Raw genomic sequence first — 26,394 nt, forward strand, 5'->3', positions numbered from 1 at the left:
AGAGTTACCCACCTCACCACACACTCCTTGGGGCTGGGAACAGATAAGCAGCTTCGTAAGGAGATCCAACCACGCTCCCTTTCAGGCAGAACAGGAAGTGCTTATCCAGATCCGGGTAGGGAGTCTCCATTATTCAACCCCACACATAAACCAGTCATGCAAACGGTGTGTCAAAAGTTGTGAAAGAAGTTCCAAAGGCATAAAGAAAAATAGGGCAGTCCAAATTGGACAAAGTGAGCTCTGGCTGATGAAAGCTGCAGCTGGAACAAAATTCCGGGAGTCTTTAAGGTGCCAGAAACAGCATGGGTATAGGAGAAAAAAATTACCCTTCCTGGCTCAAAATAACAGCAGTAAAACCATAAACTTTAATAGAAATGATCAAAAGTACTATATCCAATAGCCCAAATATCAACAATGGAAACAAGGGATTTTCTGTCTGTCAGTGTTGTTCACGTATTGCATTATTGCTTCCATTATATTGGATATAGCGCTTTTAATCACTTCTATTAAAGTTTGTGGTTGTGTTGCTGTTCTTTTGAGGCAGGAAGAGATTTTTCCTTATATGGTTTTTCAGGTGCCCCGGGGACTCCTGCCTTGTTTCGCTGCAGGCTAACAAAGGTGCCCCGAAGCATCCCTCTCTTTCTCCTGCTCAGGTGAGCCTCCCTGATTCGCCCCGCCCCCTTGCTTGACTCTACCCGCCCCGCTTGCCTGGGTACGCCGGAAGCGGGAAGCCCGTTTCCAGGAGGTGACGTCACAGGGCGCGCCGCCCAGCCTCCTTTCCTCCTCCCCCTGGTGATGGAGGAAGAGGAGGCCGCGGGGGGAAAGATGAAGCAGTTCCCCGGTGCAGTCAGCATGGGCGCCGTAGGGATGGGCGTGGACCCCGAGCGCTGCCGCTTCCCTTATTGCGTCGTGTGGACGCCCATTCCCGTACTCACGTGAGTGCCCGCCTCCTTCCTGGGTTGAGGGTCGCCCCTCTTTCCCGGAGGCTGTTGATGGTTTTGCACTGCAGTGCTTTTTCTCTCTCGCCCGCGGGGGCGGCGGATCTGCTTCCCTGGAAGAACAAGAAAAGGGAAAGTTGTGGCATCTGCAGGATGGATTGCCTTCTAGTGGGTGAAGGTTCCGTGGGCTGGGATCAACTTGGTTAGATGCCTGAAGTGAAGCCTCAACAAGTGTACACTTGTGTATGTGAGCGAGAGAGGCGCACAAGTGCATGTTCTAAGTGAGGGTTCATCACCCTGAGACATGGGAAATTGTCAGCAACCAGCTGGTGCTTTCAGATTTCTTGTTGTCCTTGTAAACAAAGGGGGCAGTCATTAGTATAGTTACCTGGGAATTTTGCCTCAGTAAGCATGCCTTGGGTTGAGTAGAGACATGGTATCCGCTCTGGAATCCTAACATCGTAATGGTAAAATAGTTCAAGCAGGATCACACTCAGCCTGAATCTATTGAAGTAAGTGGTCATAAATGGGTGTGACTCTTTGCAGTGGTAATCTTTTGTAGCCAAAATAATACAAGAGATGTGTGTTGCATTCAAGACTGAAAAATTGGATAATGGCACACGTTTTTGTGAACTTCAGTTTGCTTCGTGAGATGCATAAAAAGTGGACCATGGCTCATTAAAATTTGTGCTGTAAAGTGCCCCAGGACTCTTGTGATGGTGGTTTTTCTCTTCCTGGAAATGTATACTTATTTTATGACTTTGTACAGAAATGTCAAATGCTGAGCCCTCTTGTTTTTACAGCCCCCCCCCTATTCCTTTGCACCTCCTGGGAACAATTTAGACAATCAGCAGATGTATAAATTTAAGAACATGTAGGCCTTTCCGGTCACAGTGCTGTGTTGAAGAGGATGGACTTTTCTATGTTGCATTGTCTATGGCAGTTTACACCAGCCAAAGGTGCAAGTACATAAAAGAGACATATGCTTCTGCCTGGATAACTTGCTCAACAATGTAGAAGGAATGTTGTCATTGTGACTGCTTCTGTGCACATCCTGCAGCATTTCTCAGGGTAAAAATTGAGTCTGTCTTGTATACTTGTGTTCTCACACTAAAGCCTTCTGCTTGTCTTGCCACCTTGTAATATCTTTGGCAGCAGGAAGCAGGACAACGTTCAGACGTCTCATACAACAGCAGCTCAGTTTATTGTAGTGGGAAAAACATTTGACACATGAAGGCTATTGACATGGAAAAAGAAGAAGAGTTTGGATTTATACGCCACCTTTCTCTCCTGTAAGGAGACTCAACGTGACTTACAACCTCCTTTCCCTTCCTCTCCCCACAACAGATACCTTATGAGGTAGATGGGGCTGAGAGAGTTTCCAAGAACTGTGATTAGCCCAAGGTCAACCAGCAGGAATGTAGAAGTGTGGAAACACATCTGGTTTACCAGATAAGCCTCAGCCACTCAGGTAGAGGAGTCGGGAATCAAACCTGATTCTCCAGAGTAGAATCAACCCACTCTTAACCACTACACCTTGCTGGCTCTCATGAAAGGACAGTAACTGCAGACACCCAGGAAAACACCAGGATACATAAATACATTTTAGGTGTGGTGGGAGAGAAATACTGATCCAGTATTATTTAAGGGAATAAACACCACACACCTCACCTGCCTCACAGGATTGCTGTGAGGGTAAAATGGAAAGAATAATTATGTAAATTGCTTTGAGTCCCCATTGAGGAGAAAGGTGGAAATATAAGTGAAGTAAATTATACATTGCTGAAAAATATTCTTTGGTTGCTGGCTGCTTACTCTTCATTCTTGGTCCTGAACTGGCAAATCAGTCGAGGTGTTCTCTTCTTTCTTTTTGCAAAATTCCAGTGAGTTCATGAAGAGGGCAAGGGAAGGGACATTGGTAAATGTCAGAAAAATTAATCTTGCCATTGATCCAGAATAGCCGGACTCATAACAGTCAACATTATTTATTGTTTCAGTTGCTGATTATAAAGAGGAAGTAGGAGGAGTTGTGTCCTTATGTGAGGATTCATCTGTATGTGCTCTGGAATTGAGATATGTCCATTGGCTTATTCAGGGATGCTGCACTGCCAGAGGCCAGTTGTAAAAACAGTACTGCAACCCAGGGGCATATCTACAGAAAATGGTATTATGGGCAGGCACTGAAATTGCATCCCTTCCAAATCCAACAGGTCTTCCCTGTCTTGGAAGACCAGCTCTGTGGCTGCCAGATTCCCCTATTACGTTCAATCACAGGTAAACCATCTTTCTAGAGGGCTGGTCTACCAACCTTCAAGAAAAATTGGTAGACCCAGCCTTCATGGAATCCAGGGCTCCCCATTACCTTGACCTAAGGGTAACCAGCTCTCTGGAGGGCTGGTCTACTTGCTGCTAAGAAGAATTGGTAGTCTACCCATTGCTTCTTAATGGCAGGTAGACTATGTCAAACAGTGGCAGCATCCTGCTTTGCAAAGGGCTGGCCTGGGTGCTCCAGGCAAGTAGTCCCCGGGGCTCACACCCTGGCTTGCCCCACCCTAAATACACTAGTTCTGATGCTTTCCTTTACTAACAGAGTTCTAAAAAGGGCAAAACAGGAACATTGACTTACAAGGCTTGATTCCCAGTGCACTCACCAGCAACACTGCCACGAGACAGTATAGTTTTGTATAGTTAACTTCCTAGGCCCATGGTGGCGAACCTTTGGCACTCCAGATGTTATAGACTACAATTCCCATCAGCCCCTGCCAGCATGGCCAATTGGCCATGCTGGCAGGGGCTGATGGGAATTGTAGTCCATAACATCTGGAGTGCCAAAGGTTCGCCACCACTGTCCTAGGCTGTGCCCTGCTTCAGTGATCTTGCTAGTCCTGAGTCTTGTTTGATTTTACAGTGCTTATCTATGTGAGTGTGGCATCCTGTTTGTTCTTGAAACTCCTACTCTTAACCTTTGCTCAGCATTCACACTCTAATCCCTAACTTGCCACACCAGCCCAGCCTTGTAAATAACTCCACAGACATGTCGCTTCCCACATATGTATTTATTTATTTATTTATACTTTAAATTTCTATCCCGCCCCGTCCCCGAAGGGCTCTGGTTGTCAGCTCTGGTTGTCACATATGCCTGTGGCAGCTGGTTGTCATGGCCTGAAAGGAGGGGGGGGGGCCCTCCAGCTCCTCCAATTTGCAAAGATTTCTCCCACTTAATTGGCTGGAGGTAATTCCTACTTGTTCTGAGGAATGAGACGATTGACCCGAGTGTCACCACAATCAGAAAATATTGCCCACAGCCATGCAGAATGCCATGTCAAAAGGAGAAAGACTCCTTTTGAAACCGAGTCTACATGCGCAGTAGAATAAAGTGATATTTGTGTAGAGGTTTAAAAAAGGTAAATCTCAATGCCAGTAGAAAACTCGCATAGTAAGGAGAAGCCTAGAACTCCCCTCTTTTGTTTGGTTTTACCTGCAACAAATTATTTACCAGGTGTGCTGGAGTCAATAAAAACAATGCTCCTTTCTACAGTCTGAAGTGGCACAATCTGCCATACAGACCTCAGAATTCCACAGTCTCGTTCTATTGTATGCTCTATACCTATTTCTGATGCCTTATTCGTACAAGTAGAGTAATGAAGTGGTAAAATGCTATTGTAGCATTTCAGATTGCACGTGGCAGATTTCAGCTTGAACTGTTCCTTTGTCTGAAAGGCTACATGCTGATAGAAAGTTGGTACAGCAGTGAAAGAGAGAGGGCTAACCTTTCTTTGGTTCACTGTGATGCTTTCTGTTTGTGGGGAGATTGTAAAATAGGGAAACGTTCCAAAATGTGGTCCTCCACATCCGTGACACCGCCTTTAATCTTGACCATTTCTTTCTTCTCCAGTATGTTAATCAGGTCCTTTTCTCTAACTCAGTGGTTCTCAACCTTCCTAATGCCACGATCCTTTAATACAGTTCCTCATGTTGTGGTGACCCCCAACCCTAACATTTATCCATTTTACAGATGGAGAACACTGATGCACAGAGTCTTAGGCAACCCCCTGTGAAAGGGTCGTTCGACCCCCAAAGGGTTACCGACCCCCAGGTTGAGAACCACTGCTCTAACTGCTTGTGCCCTAGTGCCTACTTGATCTTGATTGTCACTTTCGATCACTATTTTCTCAGTTTGATCCAGTCAGGCCTGGTATCTTATTTTAAAGACAAGCAGCAGAGAGTTCCTGACTCATTTCTTTTCCTCCTTTTGGCAGATGGCTCTTCCCCATCATCGGTCACATGGGCATTTGTACGTCGGCTGGAATCATCCGAGACTTTGCAGGGCCTTATTATGTCTCTGTAAGTAGAAGTTTGTTTCTGTGCAGACCTAGAATTCTATAGTTGGAAGAGACGACAAGGGCTATCAGGTCCAACCCCCCTACCATGGAGTAATACACAATCAAAGCACTCCTGATAGATGGCCGTCCAGCCTCTGTTTGGAGTGCTTTGATTGTGTATTGGATGCCAATACACAATTGGTTAAGTACTTGGTTAGCAACAACCCTATTTTTAGCTGGGTCCTCTTTTGAACCGAACAGGGTTTGAAGGGTCAGTGGTACTGGCTGTTCTTACTCTCTTGCTGAAATCAAGACACACATCCCCACGGATCTTTAACCCTCTCCTTCCCAACAGAACCCTCCCCATCACCTGTTCCCTTCCACCATGCTTTGGTTCCTAGACAGGAGTGAGCAGCTGAGGTTCATATGAAGGAAAGTGATCCATCCTCTGTGGTGGGGAAAAGGTGAAAAAGAGAGCCCTTTGTCTCTGTAGGAATCAGTTGAAAGAGGGCCAGGGTACCATGCCAGGAGGTAAACTGTGGTGCTGGCCTGCTCATTTCTCTATCCATGATATATGGGAAACTTAATGTCTATGTTTTCCATTCTGACATCAGCAACGAGTTCCAGAAGGTTTATCTGCATGCACTTGGAAATGTGTCCTCCATTAGTGCTAGTTGGATGACATTTTAAAACGAACTAGGGGGCAATCTACCTCTCCCAGGAAGGGGTCTGGCATTGATAGATAAAGGCTAGTTGTTTTGTTCCCAGCAAGATTGGGATAAGTTGGAGCACTAGCAGGGAAGATGATTTAGAAGAAGAGTTTGGATTTATATCCCCCCCTTTCTCGTCTGTAAGGAAACTCAAAGGGGTTTCCAATCTCCTTTCACTTTCCGACCCCCCACAAACACCCTGTGAGGTGGGTGGGGCTGAGAGAGCTCTGAAGAACTGTGACTTGCCCAAGGTCACCCAGCTGGCACGTGTTGAAGTACACAATCTGGCGCACAAGGTAATCTGGTTCACCAGATAAGCCTCCACAGTTCAATGGCAGAGCGGGGAATCAAACCCTGTTCTCCAGATTAGAGTGCACCTGCTGTTAACTACTACACCACTGCTGCTCCTGAGTTTGTTGCATGTGTTTGTTGCATTCTTTGAAGAATGATTGGGAACTTCAGCTCGTCCTGAATACAGCGGCCAGGTCTTCAACTAAGCCTGAGCTTATTGAACTAAGATTACTGAGCTTATTTTACCGGCCCTTGAAGATCTTTGGTGGCTTCCTGTTTGTTTCCAGGCACAATTCAAAATGATCTCTGTCATCCTCAACAGACTAGGGCCACAGTGACTGCTTTCTCCTTTATAAACCTGCCCCACTGGCTGAGCTTATCAGGTTTAGAGGCCCTCTTAAGGGTGGCCTGACAGGAAAGCAAATGGCAACAGTAGATGGGGTGTTTTCTGTGCTTGTTTTTGCTTGCAGAACTCTTATTCTAGCATGAGGCCAGTTTTGCCACAGTTTAGGTGCCAAGAAAAGTCTGTCATATTTTCCCAAGCTTTTGGATATCAGGTTTTCTTTCTGATTCGGTTCCTGTTTGTATTGTGGGTTCTAAAGGGTGGCTGGGTGGAATATTTTTTTGACCGTTTTGGTAGGTAATTGATCAATAGTTCCCTGGTTTAGTTAATGCCATGCCACTGGTTTACTGTTTGTCTTTTTTTGTGCTAAGTTGTTTACTGTCTCTTGGATGTTCTGTAACCTGAGGAACATTTTTGGTGGTTGATAGAGTAAATAAGCCCAGAGTGGTGTGAGTTGGTGGCTGCAAACTATCTAACAGAGATGTGCTTTTTATTTTTTCCTCCTCTGTTTAGGAAGACAACATGGCTTTTGGCAAGCCTGTGAAGTAAGTACTTTTGTTTCTTCATATGTGTTCCAAGCAGGTTAAGGTTCAGCACTCATATTATACAGTCATGGATTGCACACAGGTCCATGTTCAGAAACATCCAGGCTTACAGAGATGCTGTCTGACAACCTGGGTTAGAGAAAGGTTTGCTAGAGAGGCATTTCCTCTGGGAGTAAATTAGGGAGGAAGCAGATTCTTGAATGCCTCTTTCTGAATTGGCATCTTTGGTTCTTGTTTTTTTTTCAGATACTGGAAGCTGGATCCCAACAAAGTCTATTCCTGTGGTCCCAATGCCTGGGACACTGCTGTCCACGATGCCTCTGAGGAATACAAGCATCGTATGGTGAGCAGACTCAGATTGGTTCCCCAGATTTTGTTTTTATGCAATACACAGTTGAGCTGGTTTCCTGGTTAAAAATTAAATAAACGTGTATTTTGTGACACAGTCTAAACGTTCTGTATTGTCTGAATGGCATGCCTAACATAATAATTATTAAAATCCTTATTGACTTAACTTTGTCACCCATAGATAGACATGTCATCCAAATCTCAAATTGTGACCATTTAAATGAAGTGATCTTCTGTTTTTCAACATAGCCCAGTCTTATCTGAGCCAAGCTATAGGCAGCAAAATATAGTTTCAGATCAGGTGAACCTAGACTTCCTCTTTCCTTTGCCTCTTGTAAGATTTTATATTGAAGTCAAGACTTTTCCCCTTGGCTAGACAGAATTTGATATACTCTTGTTCCATTGCTTGAATAGAATATTAGTTGCCTACTCCAGTATTATTTGAAACAAATATTTTGGTAGCACATTCATCTTAATCGTAGCAGTTCTCCCAACAGTAACAAGTCTGGCCCTTGGTAAATCTTTTTAAACTTCATTCCGTATTTTGAAAAAAAAAATTGAAATATTTGTCAATGCAATACCCAGATATTTCACTATTGTTTGACCTTAAAACCCTGTTTTGCTCATCAACTCCTTTAGATCCTGTAGTTCCCTATTTTTTTAAAAAAAACTTGTTTTCTTTTTATTGATTTAAAAACCCACTGAAGCACCAAATTCTCTCAATTTTGACATTAAGAATTCAGCTTCTTTTAAGGGGTTTTCTAAAACTAATGCCAGGCCATCAGCAAATGCAGGCAGTTTATAAATCTCTTTCTTAATTTTCTACCCTCAGTTCTCTCATTAAGTCTTATATCTGTATTCAGTATTTCAAGAACTAGTATAAACCAGAGAGGAGATAGTGGGCAAACTTGTCTTGTTCCTCTCGCATCTCACATGATTTTGTCAAATCTCCATTCACAATTATTTGAGCTGACTGTGACAAATAAATCAGTTTCACCCGTTTTATAAAATTCTCTCCAAAATCCATATTTTTTCAAGACGTTGAACAAAAAGATCAATTCAGGTGATCAAATTATTTTGCTGCATCTAGAAAGATCAAAGCAGCTTGTTTTTCATTATGTTTCTCCAAATATTCCAATATTTCCAGTGCTTCCCTGACAATATCCTTTAACTGTCTTTTAAATAATAATCCACCCTGATCTTTGTGCATAAACTTTTGTAACACTATTTTCAACCTATCAGCTAAAATTGTAGTAAACCACTTATAGTCATTATTTAGTAATAATATTAATCTGTATAATTTTTTGTCAGAGTTAAGTCTTGCCCTTCTCCTTTAGATCCTGCTCTTGAACAGATTTGCAGCTGGCCTCAGGCAGCATCCACCTTGTTTATTTTACTTCAGTGTGCAGTGAATGTCCTTCATGTGTCTGAGAGGGAAGGGGGAAGAGAGCACAACTCAAGAATGTTGGAGAAATTCAGCACACCAATTCCTTACAAGCTTTCACTGACCATACTCTCTATACAGTGGATGTTTCCCAGAGAAGAATGAGGGTGTATCTTAAAAATATCCCATGGTGTAGATTTCCTGAGTCTGCACTACTTTAGATTGCAAAGATGGGAAGAGGTGTGTGTGTGTGCATGTTTGTGATACAAAGTTTTTTTTTTGTCAATAGCTATAATGGCATCAGGGAGAAAACCCTGCTCCTTTCCATAAACAGGAAGTCATTCTGGGGTGGGTGGGAGTGGGATAGCAGCGTTGAGGCATAGAATTTCTCTTGCATTGTAAGATGATATAGTGTCAGGAAGTCCATAGTACGTGATTATCTTCAAATTAACTCCCCATCCTCCTTCTCTCCCCCTACCCCAAATCCTGAGCTGGGATTATTCTTTTGCTGCTGAGAATATCTGCAGAAAATTGCAAGACCTAGAGATGTCAGTTTGTGCCTCTCTCTTTTAAAACCCCAGCACAACCTCTGCTGCGATAACTGCCATTCACACGTTGCACTAGCCTTAAACCTCATGCGCTATGACAACAGCAGCTCCTGGAACATGATCAAACTGTGCTTCCTCTCCTTGTTATACAGCAAGTATGTCAGGTGAGTCAGAAACAGACTTAATATGGTTGTGGATACATGGTGTGGGTATGGTTGTGGATAGGTGGTGTGGATTAGCTCCATAAATATGTCAAATGAAGAAAGTACAGCTTTCAACTGAGGTGTTTTTGCCTTTTTGGCATGGCTGTCTGGGACATTCCCCCCCCCCCCCCCAAACTCTGGTTCTCATTAAGCCATTGTGGTTATTCCCATCTCCTGGCATCCCTTCCTCAATCCAGTGGTCCTTAGTCAGGCTGCTTGCTTCATATTCCCACAAACACATGCAGTCTTATATTCAATCCATCAAGGTGTGTATTATCTATTCAGGCGGGCAGTGGCGCTCCAGGGTGATGGCATACGAGCATGTTTAATGATGGATCAAGTGGGATTGCCACAGACGTGGTCTGTTCTGTGAGCCGAGAAGAAGAGGAGGAGGAGTTTGGATTTATTTCCCCCTTTCCAGTAAGGAGACTCAAAGGGTCTTACAACCTCCTCCCCACCCCCCAACAAACAGCCTGTGAGATTGATGGGGCTGAGAGAGCTCTGAAGAACTGTGACTAGCCCAAGGTCACCCAGCTGGCATGCGCTGGAGCGCACAAGCTAATCTGGTTCACCAGATAAGCCTCCACAGCTCAAGTGGCAGAGTGGGGAATCAAACCCGGTTCTCCAGATTAGAGTGTACCTGCTCTTAATCACTATACCACAGTGGCTCTCAGATGAGAGGCCATGCCTTGGATCTGGCCCTGTATTCGCAGAAGGTGCACAAAGTTTTCCTACAGCCCCTTCTGAACCCCTCTCCTGAAAGATGATTCCTGGGTCTCAGAATCCGCATGGGTGAGTAGCTGTGTGGATTAGAGCAGGGGAAGGATGCTGTGAGGATGGGGAAGAGTGCAAAATTCCCTTCACTCTCCTCTGACAGCAGTGCTGTTCTAGTGCTAGCAGGAAGAAATCTGCTTTTGATGCACCTTTGTCCTTTTCACTGCACCTCTCCCCACACGCCTGCACAGCTGTTCTTCCAGGCGGATCCCATAACCCAGGAATGATCTTCTCCAGGGACAAGATGGGGCTGCAGTAGCAGATAAAAACTTGGGGTGTGGGGGATGAAGAACCAGCATTCTGGGGGTGCCAGATGTCTCAGTTGAACTGCCAGGCAGGGCTTTGCTAGCTCTCATCCCTTTTGCCGGGTGCTGCCTGGCAGAGCTCCAGAATCTACAGCCAGCCTTAACAGCCGGGCAGACCTTGTTGCTCTCACCAGCCTTACCCCTCCTCTTAGGAAGGGGAGGAGAGGTCTTGCCTCTGATGTGTCACTGAGTTTCCAAAGTGGAGGGCATCTGTAGGATTCCACCAGTGTCATCTCTGAAGCCACCTTCAGGAACAAAGCCCACTCTGTAATGAAAATGCACTGCTGGCCAGCAGCGTGGTAAAGCATGGCACACCAGCGGACCTCTGGCTGCTAATTAGCACCGCACCCCTCCTCATTCCCCTATGATCCGCAGTTATGAACTGTCTTGAGAAACCGTCACGGTAGGGACAATGGTCTTACCCCAGGTGAGGATTAGGCAGATATGCAGCTCCTCTCCGCCGCGTAGCCAGGTGAGATCATGCATCACATGATGATCTCCCGACCTCCCGCTCTCCCGGAACTCCCTCCATTCCTCCCCTCTACACGCCCCCAATAGAATCACAATAAAAGGTGCCAGGAACCAGCACGCGGGAGATTCGCTAGGAACACGGACCTCCGGTCTCCCGCTGCTGGCGATCTCCACCAGATGTTATCTCCGCGTCTCGTCTCGTTCTTACGCTGACCACGTGGGTCGACTACACACTCCAACTTGACAGTGATTCAGCAAGGCTGCAGCCGGGGTGGACGCTGTCCAGCTTCATCCCAGGTCCTTCCTTGCAACCAGTTTAGCTATTGACAAAAAAAGAAGAAGAGTTTAGATTTATAACCCCCCTTCTCTCCTATAGGAGACTCAAAGGGACTTACAATCTCCTTTCCATTCTCTCCTCACAACAAACACCCTGTGAGGTGGGTGGGGCTGAGAGAGCTCTGAAAAGCTGTGACTAGCTCAAGGTCACCCAGCTGGCACAGGCTAATCTGAATTCCTCAGATAAGCCTCCACAGCTCAAGTGGCAGAGTGGGAAATCAAACCCGGTTCCTCCAGATTAGAATGCACCTGCTCTTAACCACTATGCCACTGCTGCTCCTAAAGAAAGACTAAAGCAAGTTTAGTCTTTAACGCAACCAATACAGGCTGCATCAAAGACTACGGAGCCTGCTAAAATAACTGTCTTTTAAAAAATAACAACTCGTTTTCTTTTTGCTCTACTGCCAGTTCTCTCCCCCCACACCATATTTCTGTCCATGGCTCTTTGCAGCGGCCTTACTGACAAGTCTCTTGTTGTTTCTGTCCCTTGCAGCATAGGAGGATTTGTGAAGACCTGGCTTCCCTTCATTCTCTTTTTGGGGATTGTCCTGACAGTCAGCCTGACCCTTCACCTACGGTGATGGACGATCCCTGCCGTCAGCGCTGAAAACTGTGGGCTGCTTGGTTTGGGAAGCCTTTGGGGATGAAGTCCGTCTTCCTTCGTAATGCCAACTTGCCACCTGTCCTGTGGGATTGCCCTTCTTCAGTATGCATTTTTTCCTTCCCCCAAAAGGTACAGATGGGGGACCATTCCATCTTGCTTTTCAACACGTCCCTCTGGTCATGAAGATTGCCATGGGGGGACAGGCTGCGTGAGCTTCCAGTTGTGGGGCACAGATGGAGGGCACTGTTCACTCTGTCATTGATTCTGAGGCTCTCTGGTCGTGGAGTGGAGTGGGGGATTCTTGATAGAATTAAACAGGAAGTGACTGTTGGTGATCTCTCTGCACTGTGAGTAGGGTTGGGCATTGATATGCTGGTTTGCCCACTTAACAGCTAAATTGCCCTTACCATGTTGTTGCTAGAACTAGTAATATTCCCTCCATCAGCTGGTTGTCCTCAGTGTAGGCAACCTGGAAATGCACCAGTGCTGGTTGTGTTCTATGCTCAGTCTAGGGGTGCTGAGCCCAGGGTGGGGCTAATGTCCCCTTCCTGCTTTTGTGGCTGATACCTGACCACAGCATGTGGCTCACACGTTCCTCACGTGTGCTTTTTCTCATTCGGCCTTCCTAGGAAACTCCATCTCTCTTCCAAGGCTGCTGATTTTCCCCCCTAGCTGTCACCATTGGAGGCAAGATTGCCCTTGAGTAGTCTTTGGCTAAGCCTATGTTGGGAGCTTTATTGCAAATCCTGGTGTCCTTGACAGCACTACAGTTCCCAGAGCTTTGTGCATGAGAGGGGGAGGCATTCCAGATACTGAAGGTGTTTGATTTTTTCCCCCTAATACAGATAGACAGTATCAGACTGCATCAAACAAATTCCAGAAGCATAACCAGTAGGGGGAAATATTTGTCTTCTCCTACCCAGATGGGGAATGTAGATGACTGCAGACCAGCATGACTTTTAGACTGGGGAGGATGTAAAGGGAGGGAAGTTTGTGCATCACAGAAGCAACAGAGAATCAGGTGCTTTCTGTCTCCAGCACCTGTCCTCAGATTCCAGAGAATCTTAATTTTGGCTTGCGGTCTTTCCCTTGTTGCTTAGGTGCTGGGGGTTTTTTTTGTTTAGTTTTTAAGAGAGGGTGGGGTGTTCTCCTTGGGCCCAGTCCCGTAAATATGCCGAAGTCCTCAAGAGGTTCGATCGAGTGTCAGATCAAATACCAAAAGGGACACTTTTTACTGTTTGCGCTGGGTTTTGCAAAGAGGCTGTCTTGCTGACCAAACTCATCCGCTCCTTTGCGTTTCCCTCCATAACAACCAACCACAATGGAAACCGCGTTTTCTCTGACCTTTCCCTCCCCCTGCCATTCCACATCCACCGGAGGGCTGTTTTTCCTGCTCAGAAGCCCGACTGCCTTTCTTGCTCCTTGGTCTGTCACTGCTCGGGAGAGGCGGAGCAAAAAGAGGCTGGTGTGAAGCTGCTCTGCTCTTCCAGCATCTCTCCGTTCCATCCTTGTCCCACTCCAGTCCTAATCTCCACCTATTCTTGTACCTTAAAAGCTTTGCTATGTATTAAGGGGCGGGGGGTTGTCCATCCGTCCATCTGTCACATGAACTGTGCAGCTGCTGTGGAGAGTTGATCGTTAAGCTGACGGAAATCAAAGGTCTGACATCAAAGTGAGAGTGTGTGGTGTTCCATGGAACGACTTCACTTCCTTACCCAGCAGGGTTTCTGGTTTTGATGGAAATGATACACCCAGGCTACTCAGCAGAGAACCTTTCCTCTTCTTCCTCTCTTTTTCTCTTCTTCCCCTTCCTTTCCTCTCCAGTTGTTTCTCCTCCTTGCAGTGACTTGCCAAAAAGAGTTCCAAGGAGCATGAGAGGTTGTCAAATCTGGCGCTCAATACCAACTTCCTTTTTACAGTAGCATCAGTCTAGCTCTGCCCAATGAATGGATAAAAAAATGATTTGCATTTGCCAAAATTTGAGGTGGAGTACTGATCAGAGTGTCAATGTTAAAAATGCTGCCCACCCCGAGCAAACTTTTATATTCCCAGCTAGGTTTTAATGCCTCTGTTCTGGGTAGCAGACCTGTAAAGAGAAAGCTAAGCCCAAACTTAGTAATGTATAGAGGGAACCATGATCCCCCATCCTGCCCTCAGCTGATCAAAAACCTATTGAAAGGTTTGAGGGTTTTAGTTGTTGGGATAATTCCGCTTTCCTTGTTCTCAGGAGGTTTGGACTTTGGTGTCCAAGAAGGTATCCCGGTCATAAGATGTAGTGTCAGGGGAAGGCCGAACTCCATAATTCCCGGCACTCTGCAGTGACCTTTTAAGCAGCTGTGGGATATCAGCCTGTTATGATGCAACTGTGCAGCTCTTTCTGTGAAACCAGCTAGCGACCCTGCCTGTGTTCCCAAGCTGCTGAAAATGGATTGGCAGGGCGATGGGGCATATGGGCTAAGCAGGGCCTACCTCAGGAAAGGCACTCAAGGTGTCTTTAGTACGAGCCAAACTTCATATCGGACAAGGCAGCCCTCTTTCTTTTTTTAAGTAGCCAAAGTAAAAAAAAAATTTGTGCAGCAGTTGTACTGCAGTACAATGCCTTGGGTTGGCTTTGCGAGGAACACAACTCCTACGTGGAAAGAGCTTTTGCGGAGGGGTTTGGAAAACCTGTGTAGCATTCAGCAGTGCTGCTTGCGGTTTTCTCTGACTACCTGTTTTGCACTGGGGAGGCAACAGTTGGGTGTGGCTTTCTAGACTTATGTATTGGAGCGAGGAGCTGGTCCATAGGGTTTCTGCACAGGTTCCAGGTCTGCCTGGAACAGTCCTTCAGTGTGGGAATTTGGTCAAACACGTAGTCCTCCTCAGAGGTTTCATCAGTGCTTGGTACTTCCCACTCAGAGAGATCTTTCCGTTTGTGTCACGTACTCCATTTTTCCCTTTGTTTAGGCCTCTGGGATTCTGCTTTGGAGCTCGTTTCGTTGCCACTTTGGCCCTTGCTGGCGATTAGCCAGATGGGTTTCTGTCCTTCTGAGCTGGTTCTCCAGGGGGTGCTGGACTCCTTTGTGTATACCGAACTCTGCCGCTGTGATTTCATAATCCTGACGATCGTGAAAAATAAATGCATTTCTGTGTACGTCTCCAAGCTGTGCTCATTCCATTGTTCCGGCTGTCTCTCTCGCTCCTTTCATCTGCCAAGAAGGGGTTATATTTGGGACACAGGAAGGATTACAATCCTAGCTGGCTGCATTCTTGCACCTCTGCTCTAATAGGAGAAGAATTGGGAGCTTTGCACAAGTCAGCATTTCATTTATGCATTTAGCATCTGTACAGTTGTTCATTCCTATCACTAAAAGGAATATATATATATGTTTTCACCAAGTCTTTTAAAAAGTGTTTGGACGGTCTTCCATGCGGCTATTCCTAGTGTTCTCCCAGCCAGGTGTTGATCAACATTAAATCCACATAGCTGTGATCTCCAGTATTTTCAAATTGACTTGCATTTAGCCCCTAGATGGCAGCATGGTTCTCCCTGCAAGCAAAGACCTAGCACACCACAAAGAAAGTTTCTATACTAGCCTTTTCACTGCTATGCTACCTGGTTTTCTTGCAGGGAGCTTTTTCTTTTATTGAAGGGCTGTGTAAACTCAGGATTTTAGCACTATATTATTAATTCCTTCACAGGCCAGGTCAAAATTATGCAGGATAAGGCAGGAGTTTATTTGGGTTGAAACTGGATTGCAACTTTCTCTTCCATTTTATCTTCACAGCAGCCCTGTGAGGTAGGTTAAGTTGAGTGTGTGACTGGCCCAAGGTCACCGAGTAGGTTTCCATGGCAGAGTGGGGATTCATATCTGAGTTTCCTGGATCCTAGGCTGCCATATTTGTCGTGCCCCTGAACTGTTCAATAACTCACTGACAGAACTAAGAACTGAGCGCCCAAAACAGCTTCTGTTATACCCTTACTCCATCTCCCTCCCACCCCCACATTGCTTGACACATCAGACAGTCACCACAGTCAGACATTCCCATGGGAAGGCAGAGGCACAGCCTTCACCAAATCAAAACAACCTGTGCTCCCCACTGCTTTTAAGTGCAAAAAGCCCATGCATCAAAGTGAAACTAAGAATCGGGCAAGAGATAACTGTCCCAGGCAGGGGATCCCACATCTTGGCAGGGAGAAATGACAGAATGGCTAGAACAAGGTCAGATCATAACATTCCTTCACATTTAAAATAAAATCCCCCAAAATTAGGAAGTTAGCATATCAGGGAGAGGGCTGGCAATGCAGTTTTGTTCAAGTATATTTATTCCTGTAACCCATCTGAGCTAGCAAAACCCAAAAAGTCTCAGGGCAGAGACACAGAACTTTCATAGTCATTGGCGTTCGAAAGGAAAAGAAGAGGGTCACCTTCCCTTTTTCTGACTGCTGGATACTGTGCCAAAAACAATGCTGACTTCTGTTCCCGCTGTTATTCAGCTGTTGGCTGGTTCTGATGTTCAGAGCTCCCACTTGAAGGAGAATCCCATCCTGGAGTGAAGCTATTTCTGTGCTGAGAAGTTATCCCTAATTAAAAGAAGGTCACTGTGCGTGGGTCGGCTCCATCCTCGAGATCCCGTAGCTTCTTTTATTAAATTCCTTCAAAGCTTCACCCTGTTGGCCTGGCATTCTCTGTCCCCCTCTGAGACTGAAATATCTGTGCCTGCCATTTCCAACCCCCTCTGTCGCAAACTTGATTGATCACACAGTCTGGGTCTTGACTAGTTTGTGCTGACCTCAGCAAGTTGTTGCATGCTTTTGAGGCAGGCTGAATGCTGTGTCGCAGGGAGGGAAGCCAGGCGTTCAGCTCATGGCTTAACACCTTCTGTAGCTGTATTGGCTCGGCTCAGATATCCCACACAATCAAGGTATAATTCACCTCACTGGAGTTGGTGTGATCGTCTGAACCCAAGCAGTTCTTCTGTAATACAATGGCAAGTTGCCTGCCAGCTGAGGCTCCTGTGCCAAACAGATAGGGTTTGTCTAAGCAGTACCAACATCACCAGGGCTTAGCTCACTCCATTGCTGGGCTTCAGCTCCCTGTTACCAGTATCGCTAATGTTCAACTTGCTCCTGGGACTCAGTTCACCATGTAATTAACAATAAACAAAAAACACCACCAGTCCTGCTGCTTAAGAACACAAACACACAAACTTCGATACTTACCCTGTTTCCCCTAATATAAGACATCCCCGAAAAATAAGACATAGTAGAGGTTTTGCTGAAGTGCGAAATATAAGGCATCCTCCGAAAGAAAGACATAGCAAAGTTTTTGTTTGGAAGCATTCCCGACGAACAGAACACAGAAAAATAAGACATCCCCTGAAAATAAGACATAGTGCATCTTTGGGAGCAAAAATTAATATAAGACACTGTCTTATTTTCGGGGAAACACGGTACTACTAATGTACTAAGTAAATTGAAAAGTGAAAATAAGTGCACTACTGTCTAAAACAGCTATGGGCATGCCTCAATACAAAAAGTTACAAAAAATACAAGCCGCTCACAATATTCATATACAGAAAATACAGTTGTACACATAGGAACAGTTATAATCTATGAATTATTTTTGTTTTGCTGTGTAATGAGACACAGATTGAATTTAAAGATGCAGTCTTTTACTGTCAGCATACATGAAGGACTTAGTGGTTACAATAGCTGTACACCTTCTTTAGGAGTGCAGAAATATCCAGAATAAGGCATTCTAAAATGCCTTTTGAGATGAGACATGTTTTGTGAGCTTTTCCTCAGTAGAATGCTGTGACCATTAGGTACAGTAGTAGTTCTCTGCATTATGACAGTAAATTGTACAGTATTCCAAACACAGCATAAAAATATTACTATAATTCCATGCACATGAACTTACATTGGGAAATTCAATGCCACTTCAATGCAGCAACTTTCAACAGTACTTAAAGCACCGAATACAGGACGCAATGAGGTGTAGCATACTCACCATATCTCTACTCTGGAGCGGCTCTGATGTCCCAGATTGCCCCTGTAAACTGTGTCATATATGAACCAAGTCTGATTCTCTCTGTTTCTCTGTGAAAGCAGACTAGCCTAGTGTTGACCTATACTGGATTTTTCATTTAGCATTTTGAAATTCTGTCAATTTCATGAGGAGGCTTCCCCAATAGGTCAAAACAGCAAGGAGTGGCAAGATCGGTATCAGCAAAACGGCGTGGGTGAGGGGGGGTTAAAAATTGTTTCACTGCAGTCGCCTCAGAAGGTGCTATTTTTTTTTTAAGTGAGAGGTCTCATCCCAGATCTGCTGTTGCAATTGCTTTGAATCTTTGCTAAAATTGATTCTGAAAGCACACACAGTGACAGAAAAAAGCTGACTTTCGCTCTTGTCCGGTGTATCCAGTTGGCAGGCTGCTTGCTTGCATTATTTCAAACTGCTCCAGACAGAAAAGAGTGCTGCCCCCCAGCCCCTCCCCCTGTGTTTTTGGAACACTAAGTCTACTAACCAACAGAGTTGACTGATGTGAAAACGCAGGGCTAGAGTCTGGTGTAAATTTCAGTATTTTAAAAGCCTAGCATACCAGGCCTGAAGATTTATTAAGAAATCAATTAAGAGAATCCTCTCCTGAGACTAATAGGGCCTTGATTTGGCCTTTGGCATTTTCTCTGTAGATGGTCTCCAGGCTAAATTTTCCATTAGTAGAAGGGACTTCCATCATTGGAACAGAACTTTCCTGTGTACCTGAAATGCTGCTCCTAATGGGATGGGGGCTCTCGGGAATAGCATGAGGGGTGACAGTGGTGGGATCCAAAAATTTTAATAACAGGTTCCGATGGTGGTGGGATTCAAACAGTGGCGCTGCCGCGCACACGCACCTCCAGTCCCTATTGGGCAGGGAGGTCGCTTTAGTAACCCCTTCTCGGCACTCAGAAAAAATTAGTCACCACTTCTAGAGAAGTGGTGAGAACTGATTGGATCCCACCTCTGAGGGGTGAATCAAGGTGGGTTGGGGAGTGATAACTAGGAGGAGAAACTGGTGGAAATTACACCTCCCATACCCTTAGAAAAGAATTTAGCTTAGAGGTGACCTGGTGTTTTAGGAAAGAATATACTTTATGTGGCCACTTTCATTGGCGCATAGTGTCCACAGCATGTGTGTCATTATCCCAATAATGAAGATTGAGGTGGAGGGTACAGTGGCTAAAAGAGAATGCAGGTTGCATGGCGTATTCACTTGAAATGTCCATGTCCTGTTTCTCACTGGAAAAGTTGGTTCCTGGAGTATTAAAAACAATTAAAATAATTTTGGCAAATAAAAATTCAGTTTACAAGATCTAAATTGATGGGAGGATGATTTTTTAAAACTGAATTATTACTACTAGGCTACCAATAAGGTCAGTCATGCACCTGATGCCTTTAATATGTACTGCTTATTCCAAGTTCATTGTTTCAGCATATGGAATTAGATATAGTCCAATGCTGTATTTTTTTTCCAACTAAGTGACTTGCCCCTGGCCTTACCTCCCGAACTGCAGTCACCATAATCAGCCAGACAAGATACCTTTGTCGTGTAAAGAGTTTTCTCAGCGTATACAGAGGCAGGGCCAACCTTAATGCTCGCAGTATATCCTGGTTATCACTATTTATTTGTCGTTGAGCTTATTGTTTAACTTATTATAAGCGCTTGCATAGATAAGAAAGATAAAGGAATTCTACATAGATAAGAAAGAGGAGGGAATTCTGCCAGTTCTGTACTTTTTGATCTACTAAGGATCTGTACATTCAACCTGATCCAGGAGCATGGATTGAACAAGTAAAGTGCAAGAAGATTATGCCATCTAGAGACTCGGCTTATCTTCTCACTGGATGATGGGACAAACTTCTCACAATGTCCCAGTTTCCCTTCCCCCATTAAGTGTCCATTAAACTTTTTTTTCAGCTTAGCACAAATATTTTAAAAGTCTTTTTGAAGCTGAGTACTGCTGAGAGAGACTGATGCCTCGCTAAATTCAAGGAGGCTTAACCCCAGGTAAAAATTAATATTCTGCTCACAGCAACAGAAAGCCAGCTGATCTCTTTTGTTGTGATATTTGTTTTGGATCAGGGTAACTGGCCAAATGGAATTTGCGGGGGGTGGGGGTGGGGGGGGGGCTGTGGGGGCTCACTGCAACCTGGATTGCCTGGAGGGATAACCACCTAAGACTTGAAATACTATGTAAAGGGGAGGCAAATTTCTTTCTGCCCTCCCTAAATGTTGCGATACCTTTGCAGAGTTTTTTGTTGATTAAATATCAAGAATATGCTGATTGGAACACAGAAATGCCTATGCAGGGGCCCCCAACATAGTGCAGCCAAAATTAATGTTGCCTCCTTTTTCAATATGGGCAACCTGATGACCTGGATGCATACCATGGAATCATCAGGACTAGACTACCGTAATATACTCTTCGTAGGTCCTCCCCCAAAGTCAGTTCAAAACTAGCTGGTACAGAACGCCGCAGCTAATTTATTATTGGGAGCCAGTCAGAGAATGCATATTACTCACACTCTGCAGTCACTGCATTGGCTGCCCGTGGGCTCAATTAAAGGTGCCGGGTAGGTATCACATACATTGCTTTGGATGCTCACATCTACAGGACTGCCTGTCTCTGCCACAATAGCTTTGCTCATCTGAATGAGTGTCAGCCTGCAAATGGGGGAAATCAACACCTGCCTGTACAAGTGGATTCTCTGTTGTGGAACAGTATGCCTGCTGAGGTCAAGGAGACTCCTGTTGTCCTGGCTTTCCACAAGTTATGCAAAGCTGAATTATTCAGGATGGCTTTTTGCACAGGTAAGTGGGTTTGACTGAAACAATGGGGCTGAGAGAGAGGCCTGGGGTGGGGTAGAGAGTTGGGGATTCTGGGCTATACCGCTATCCATAGTTCATACTGTCTACTGCTCTAAGTAGGCCCCAACTATGTGAATTCTGCTTTCATTTTACATGCTGTGGTAAAATGAATGCTATTCTTCACTGCTGGTTGGTTTTTCAGATCCTTACAAATCAAACGCCTGTTGCATTATCTTTTGGATGCTCCACTCTGTTGATTGTACTGACTTATTGTTTCTAATCCACCTTAAGTCTGGTGAGAAAGAGGGACTATAAATAACATAAATAAAAATTATGCCCTTAGACTATAAGCAGAATTACAGCCCACTAAGTGTGCTGCCTTCAGTGGACTTAGGTAAAGGTACCTTTACCTGGGCAAGCATCAGGTCATTAGTGACCATGGGTGACTTAATATTATGATGTTTACTAGGCAGATATAGTTTATGGCCACTGCATTCCCTAATCATCTACACTTTATCCCCAGCAAACTGGGGATGCACTTTTCCAATCTTGGAAAGATGGAAGGCTGGGTCAAGAAAGAACTGGATTTATTTTTATTTAGTTATTTTTATTTAGTTATTTCGGATTTATATCCCGCCCCATCCCCGAAGGGCTACAAGAAGTCTCAAAATGGCTTACAAACTCCCTTCCCCTCCCCACAACAGACACCTTACGAAGTTGGTGTGACTGAGAGAGTTTTGAAAGAACTGTGGCTAGCCCAAGGCCACCAGTAGGCTTCATGGATAGGAGTGGGGGATCAAATCCACTTCACCGGATTAGAGTCCACCGCTCATATGGAAGAGTGGGAATCAAACCCAGTTCTCCAGATCAGAGTGCTCTTAATCACTACACCATGCTGACTCTCAACCTCAAGCCACCTACCTGAACCCGACTTCTGTCAGGATCGAACACAGGTCATGAGCAGAACTTTGACATTGGACTTAGAAGGGTGTAAATTTGCTTAGAATAGCACTATAAGGCTGCAGCCCTATGGATCCTGACCTGGATGTAAACTCCATTGGCTACTGGAGGTTTTATTTCTGAGTAAATATTCATAACCTAAACTCTCCCCTTTCTGCCTTTTGTATCAGATCAGATTCTACCCAGAAAAATATCTAGTGGCAGGCAGAGAATGGAAAGAGAACCCTCTCATTACCAAGTCACAGGTTCACTTATAAGCCTCTTTGGAGGAGACAGGGAAGTCCCCCCTCCCCCCACTGCAGGGAAGCCTGTGAAAGAGAGGGGGGTGGATTCTTAGGAGAAGTCATGTAGATGCAGGGGTCAGCTGCCAGGCATGCTTTGAAGTGGGGTCATTTTGTCACAAGCTGACTGGAAGGGGATTGCCTTTCTCATCCTATTGGCAGCTCCAGCCATCAAAGACCTTTCTGGTGAATGATACCAAACCTACTTAAGCCAACACACAGCTGGAGCTAGCAAGAGCTGGCTTCCCTGCCCAACCAGCCCCCTCCCTGCATCCTGATGCACTTGGAGTTGCCGTCAGCTTTCGCACACATCACTGCATCCTTAGTTACTAGCCAAGAAGGCTAAAGAGAACCCCCATGTAATATGCCCCAAAAATCTTGCTGGTCTCTAAGAAGCTGCTGCTGGCAGCTGTTCCACATCCAGAGGCAGTCAGCCTCTGGATACCATTTTATTTTGTTTATAGTCTGCCCTTCTGACTGAAACTTAAGGTGGATTTTAAGGCAAAGACAGTGGAAACAGCATACGATAGCCAGTGAACAATGCAATAGGACTAGGACTACTGAATTAGAGCATAATGCAAACAGCAAACTATTTAAGCCAAAAGTATACTATAAACAATACAGAAAATGGCTTACAAAGTATAGGACAATGCAGTAAAAGCAGACAATAATCAGTGCAGCTGTATCTAGATTACAGTCCCGTTCCAATTAATCTAATTGATTAATAACCTGGATGTTATGGCAATACTTTAGAAAATGTTTGCCAGTGCAGTTGTTAGACTGTCATACTAGGATCTGGAAGACCTGGATTCAAATCCCATCCTGCCATGGAAGTTTGATGGATGTCACTAAGCCTGTCACATGGGCTACCCTACCTCGCAGAGTTGTTGTAGCGTTAAAATGGAGGGCAGGACAATGCTGTGAACCAATTTGAGTCTGCTATCAGGGAGGAAAGCAGTTTATAAATAAATAAAAACGAAATGGGATGAGCAGATTTTGACCTCAAGGTAGTAACCATCTGTTCCTTCTTAGATAGACAGTGGGTCAGGATATCTTTTCAAGCATGGTTAGTCTACCCCCCTTTCCCAGCCTGCCAAAGAATCACAATTGAAATATGATCTCTGTTTTCACATCTCAGCAGAGCTTCACAGCTAGGGTCTCTTGCTTCATTAACCTCTCTCTCCTGTTGCCTCTATTGTTCAATGGAAGAAGGCCAGAAATTGTGTGTTGCCCTATCGAGGGCTGTCGGCACACTGTTAGGGTGGAGTTCACCATGGCTTTCCGTGTCCTTCAAAAGGCGCTCTGGTGACCCAATTGGCAGCTGTCTTGCTTCCAGCAGAGACGACTATTTGGCAGTGATTTATAACCTGGCGAGAAAGTGCTCTTTTCAAAATGGCTGTATAAAAAAACAAATAAATACTTTTAAATTGGCAACCTCCATCTGGCCAGCCTTCAGAGATAGCAGATCTCCAAACCTCAGAGGAAGCAGTGGACCCTCAGCCTCACTGTGTTCTTTGTGATCAAATCAGAATGTGGTACTCTCCCAAGACATCTTTCTCAGAAACACACTCATGACTAGGGGAGCTGGATAGCATTTCGGAATGTAGGGAGTACTAGCCTCCAGGTAAAGCCTGGAGTTCCCCTGAAATTACAACTGATTTTAGGACTTCAGAGATCACTTCCTCAGCAGATAATGGCTGCTTTGAAGTGTAGACACTATGACCTTACTTCCACCTCCAACCCCTCCCTCCTCAGGAAATTATGGGGGCTGAACACAGTTTACACTGTTTCTCTGACCTCTTTTTTATCCTCACAATAACTCTGTGAGGTAGATCAAGATGAGAGTGTAGCCATGTTTACAAGTTTTAGCCCCTTCCGCACAAGCAGAATAATGCACTTTCAATCCACTTTCACAATTGTTTGCAAGTGGATTTTGCTATTCCGCACAGCTGCAAAGTGCTCTGAAAGTAGATTGAAAGTGCATTATTCTGTATGTGCGGAAGGGGCCACAGTAAACACATATACAATCTGTGTACAATGAGTACTTGATTTTTCTTTTTATATGTGTTCAGGAATTCTCACATTACATCCAATGTATATACAACTAAACATATGATTGAAGCCTCACATTTACCCAAGCATTGGTCCCCAGTTTAATTTGTAAAGGTTTATTTCAAATAAAGGCTAATCATCATCATCATCATCATCATCATCATCATCATCATCATCATCATCATCATCATCATCATCATCAACATAGCAGTCCCCGGTGACAGCAGGGTCATTGAAAAAGAACACGAGAAGGTCACTAGATACGGCGGTTTGAAAATCGAGCTTCAGCGTCTATGGTACAAACCAGCTGAGGTAGTCCCAGTGGTAATCGGCACGCTGGGCGCCATCCCAAATACACTAGGGCAGCACTTGAAACATCTTCGAATTGACAAAATTAACATCTGTCAAATTCAGAAGGCAGCCTTGCTGGGATCTGCACGAATACTACACCGATACATTACAACTTCCTAGGCCTCTGGGTTAGGCTCGAATTGTAATAAAGGCCAACAACCAGCTAATATGTAAAGGGAATTCTTGTTGGCTTTTTCTTGCAGATAGGTGTATGCCCTGAACACACAAGCTAACCACATGCATTTACTGTAATGGGAACAGGCTGTGCAGTGTACACTTTATTTTTTTGAGTGTGCTTTGAGTAATTCTTGTATTACAGCCAATGGATATATACAAACAATTAAAAGCAACAATTAAACAAAACATATACATACACAGGAAGGAGGGCAAGTGGGTGAACACTCAAAGAAACAGAGAAATCTTCACCAGCTAGTAGAAGACAGTTATGGAGGGGGATAGATGGAACTCCCTGGGGATGGAATTTTACAATTTTGGGCCATTACCAAGAAGACCCTTTCTCTCTGGTTGCTGCCTGTCTAGCATCAGATGATGAGGGCACCCAAAGAATGGCCCCTGAAGATGACTTCATCAGTCAGGTAGGAATATATATGAACAGGCTGTGTGACAGCAGCAATTATGCAAGAACAGGGCAATTGATTTTTAATGTATGTGTTTGTGTAAGTGTGCCAAGTTGCCTCTAACTCATGAGCCTCTATGAATTAATGACCTCCACAATGTTCTGTTGTTAACAGTATTGTTCAGGTGTTGCAAATGGAGGGCTGTTGCTGCCTTGATTGAATCAATCTATCTCATGGTGGGTCTTCCTCTTTTCCTGCGGCCTTCAACTTTTTCTAGCATTATTGTCTTTTCCAGTGACTCTTGCCCTCTCACACTGTGACCAAAGCACAATTGTCTCAGTTTGGTTATTTTAGCTTCTAGGGACAATTCAGGCTTGATTTGATATAGAATCAACTGATTTGTTTTGTATGTTTGTTTATTTGCTTTTTGATTGTCCATGCCTGTGACACTCTCTTCCGACACCACATTTCAAAGGAACATCCGTTCTTCCTGTCAGCATCCTTCATTCTCCAACTGTCTCACACATGAATAGTAACAGGGAATATTATGGCTTAAATTAACTTGATCTTGGTAGAGGTTTTAGTCAACCTGAGATGCCCTCTACCAGACTGGCCTTTCTGTGTTGATTGCACTGTCAGATCTCGGAAGCTAACCAGGGTCAGACCTGGTTGACATTTGGATGGGAATCCCCAAGGAATACCAGGTCGTGGCGTGGAGGCAGGCAATGGCAAACCATCTCTAGAATGCCTCTTGTCTTGAAAACCTCAGGAGGGGTCACTATAAGTCAGCTGTGACTTTCCACCATCATTACTTCAACACAGATTGAGAACCTTGGTAGACTGCCTGTAAGCCCTGTTGGCTATATAACAGCAGCCGGCTGAACTAAGGGAAGTGAGTGAGTGAGAGGGGCACCCCTCGCCCCGCCAGAAGCTTTTCTGCCGGCTGCAAAGAGCAGGCGGCTGCTCTGAATGAAGGTTAGGGTGGCGCCATTTTGCCCCGGGCGCTACTCCCCCCCTCCCGCCTCTGACAGGGGGGGTGCATCTGAGTCAAAGGGGTGGGAGGTTGTAATGTGCCCTGATTCTGTTGACTTGGACTTTCTGGGAGATCATAATGGAAAGGGACCTCTCCGGATATTGTGGCATTTAATGACACCTCTTCCTTGATCTCCCCCTCTCCTACTTCCCCCGGGAAGAATGAACTCCGTCTTCGGGGTC

At 45.0% G+C, this 26,394-nt stretch overlaps 1 protein-coding gene across 2 annotated transcripts; it reads left to right on the forward strand.

The window, feature by feature from the left end:
* The first annotated feature begins 755 nt into the window (after positions 1-755).
* On the forward strand, positions 756-15,259 carry TMEM222 (transmembrane protein 222). Of its 2 annotated transcripts, XR_007244861.1 has the most exons (7): positions 756-935; positions 5,198-5,282; positions 7,118-7,149; positions 7,396-7,492; positions 9,463-9,593; positions 12,012-12,251; positions 15,069-15,259. XR_007244861.1 is itself a non-coding variant. In XM_048501217.1 (6 exons), exons 1-6 carry the CDS (start codon positions 796-798, stop codon positions 12,097-12,099), a joined length of 573 nt encoding a protein of 190 aa, XP_048357174.1. In that variant the 5' UTR covers positions 756-795; the 3' UTR covers positions 12,100-15,259. The 2 variants fall into 2 exon arrangements, 1 of the variants encoding a protein (XP_048357174.1); XM_048501217.1 differs by having other exon boundaries at positions 12,012-15,259.
* Positions 15,260-26,394: the final 11,135 nt, after the last annotated feature.

This window comes from Sphaerodactylus townsendi, linkage group LG06, assembly GCF_021028975.2.
Source record: "Sphaerodactylus townsendi isolate TG3544 linkage group LG06, MPM_Stown_v2.3, whole genome shotgun sequence".
NCBI lineage: Eukaryota > Metazoa > Chordata > Lepidosauria > Squamata > Sphaerodactylidae > Sphaerodactylus > Sphaerodactylus townsendi.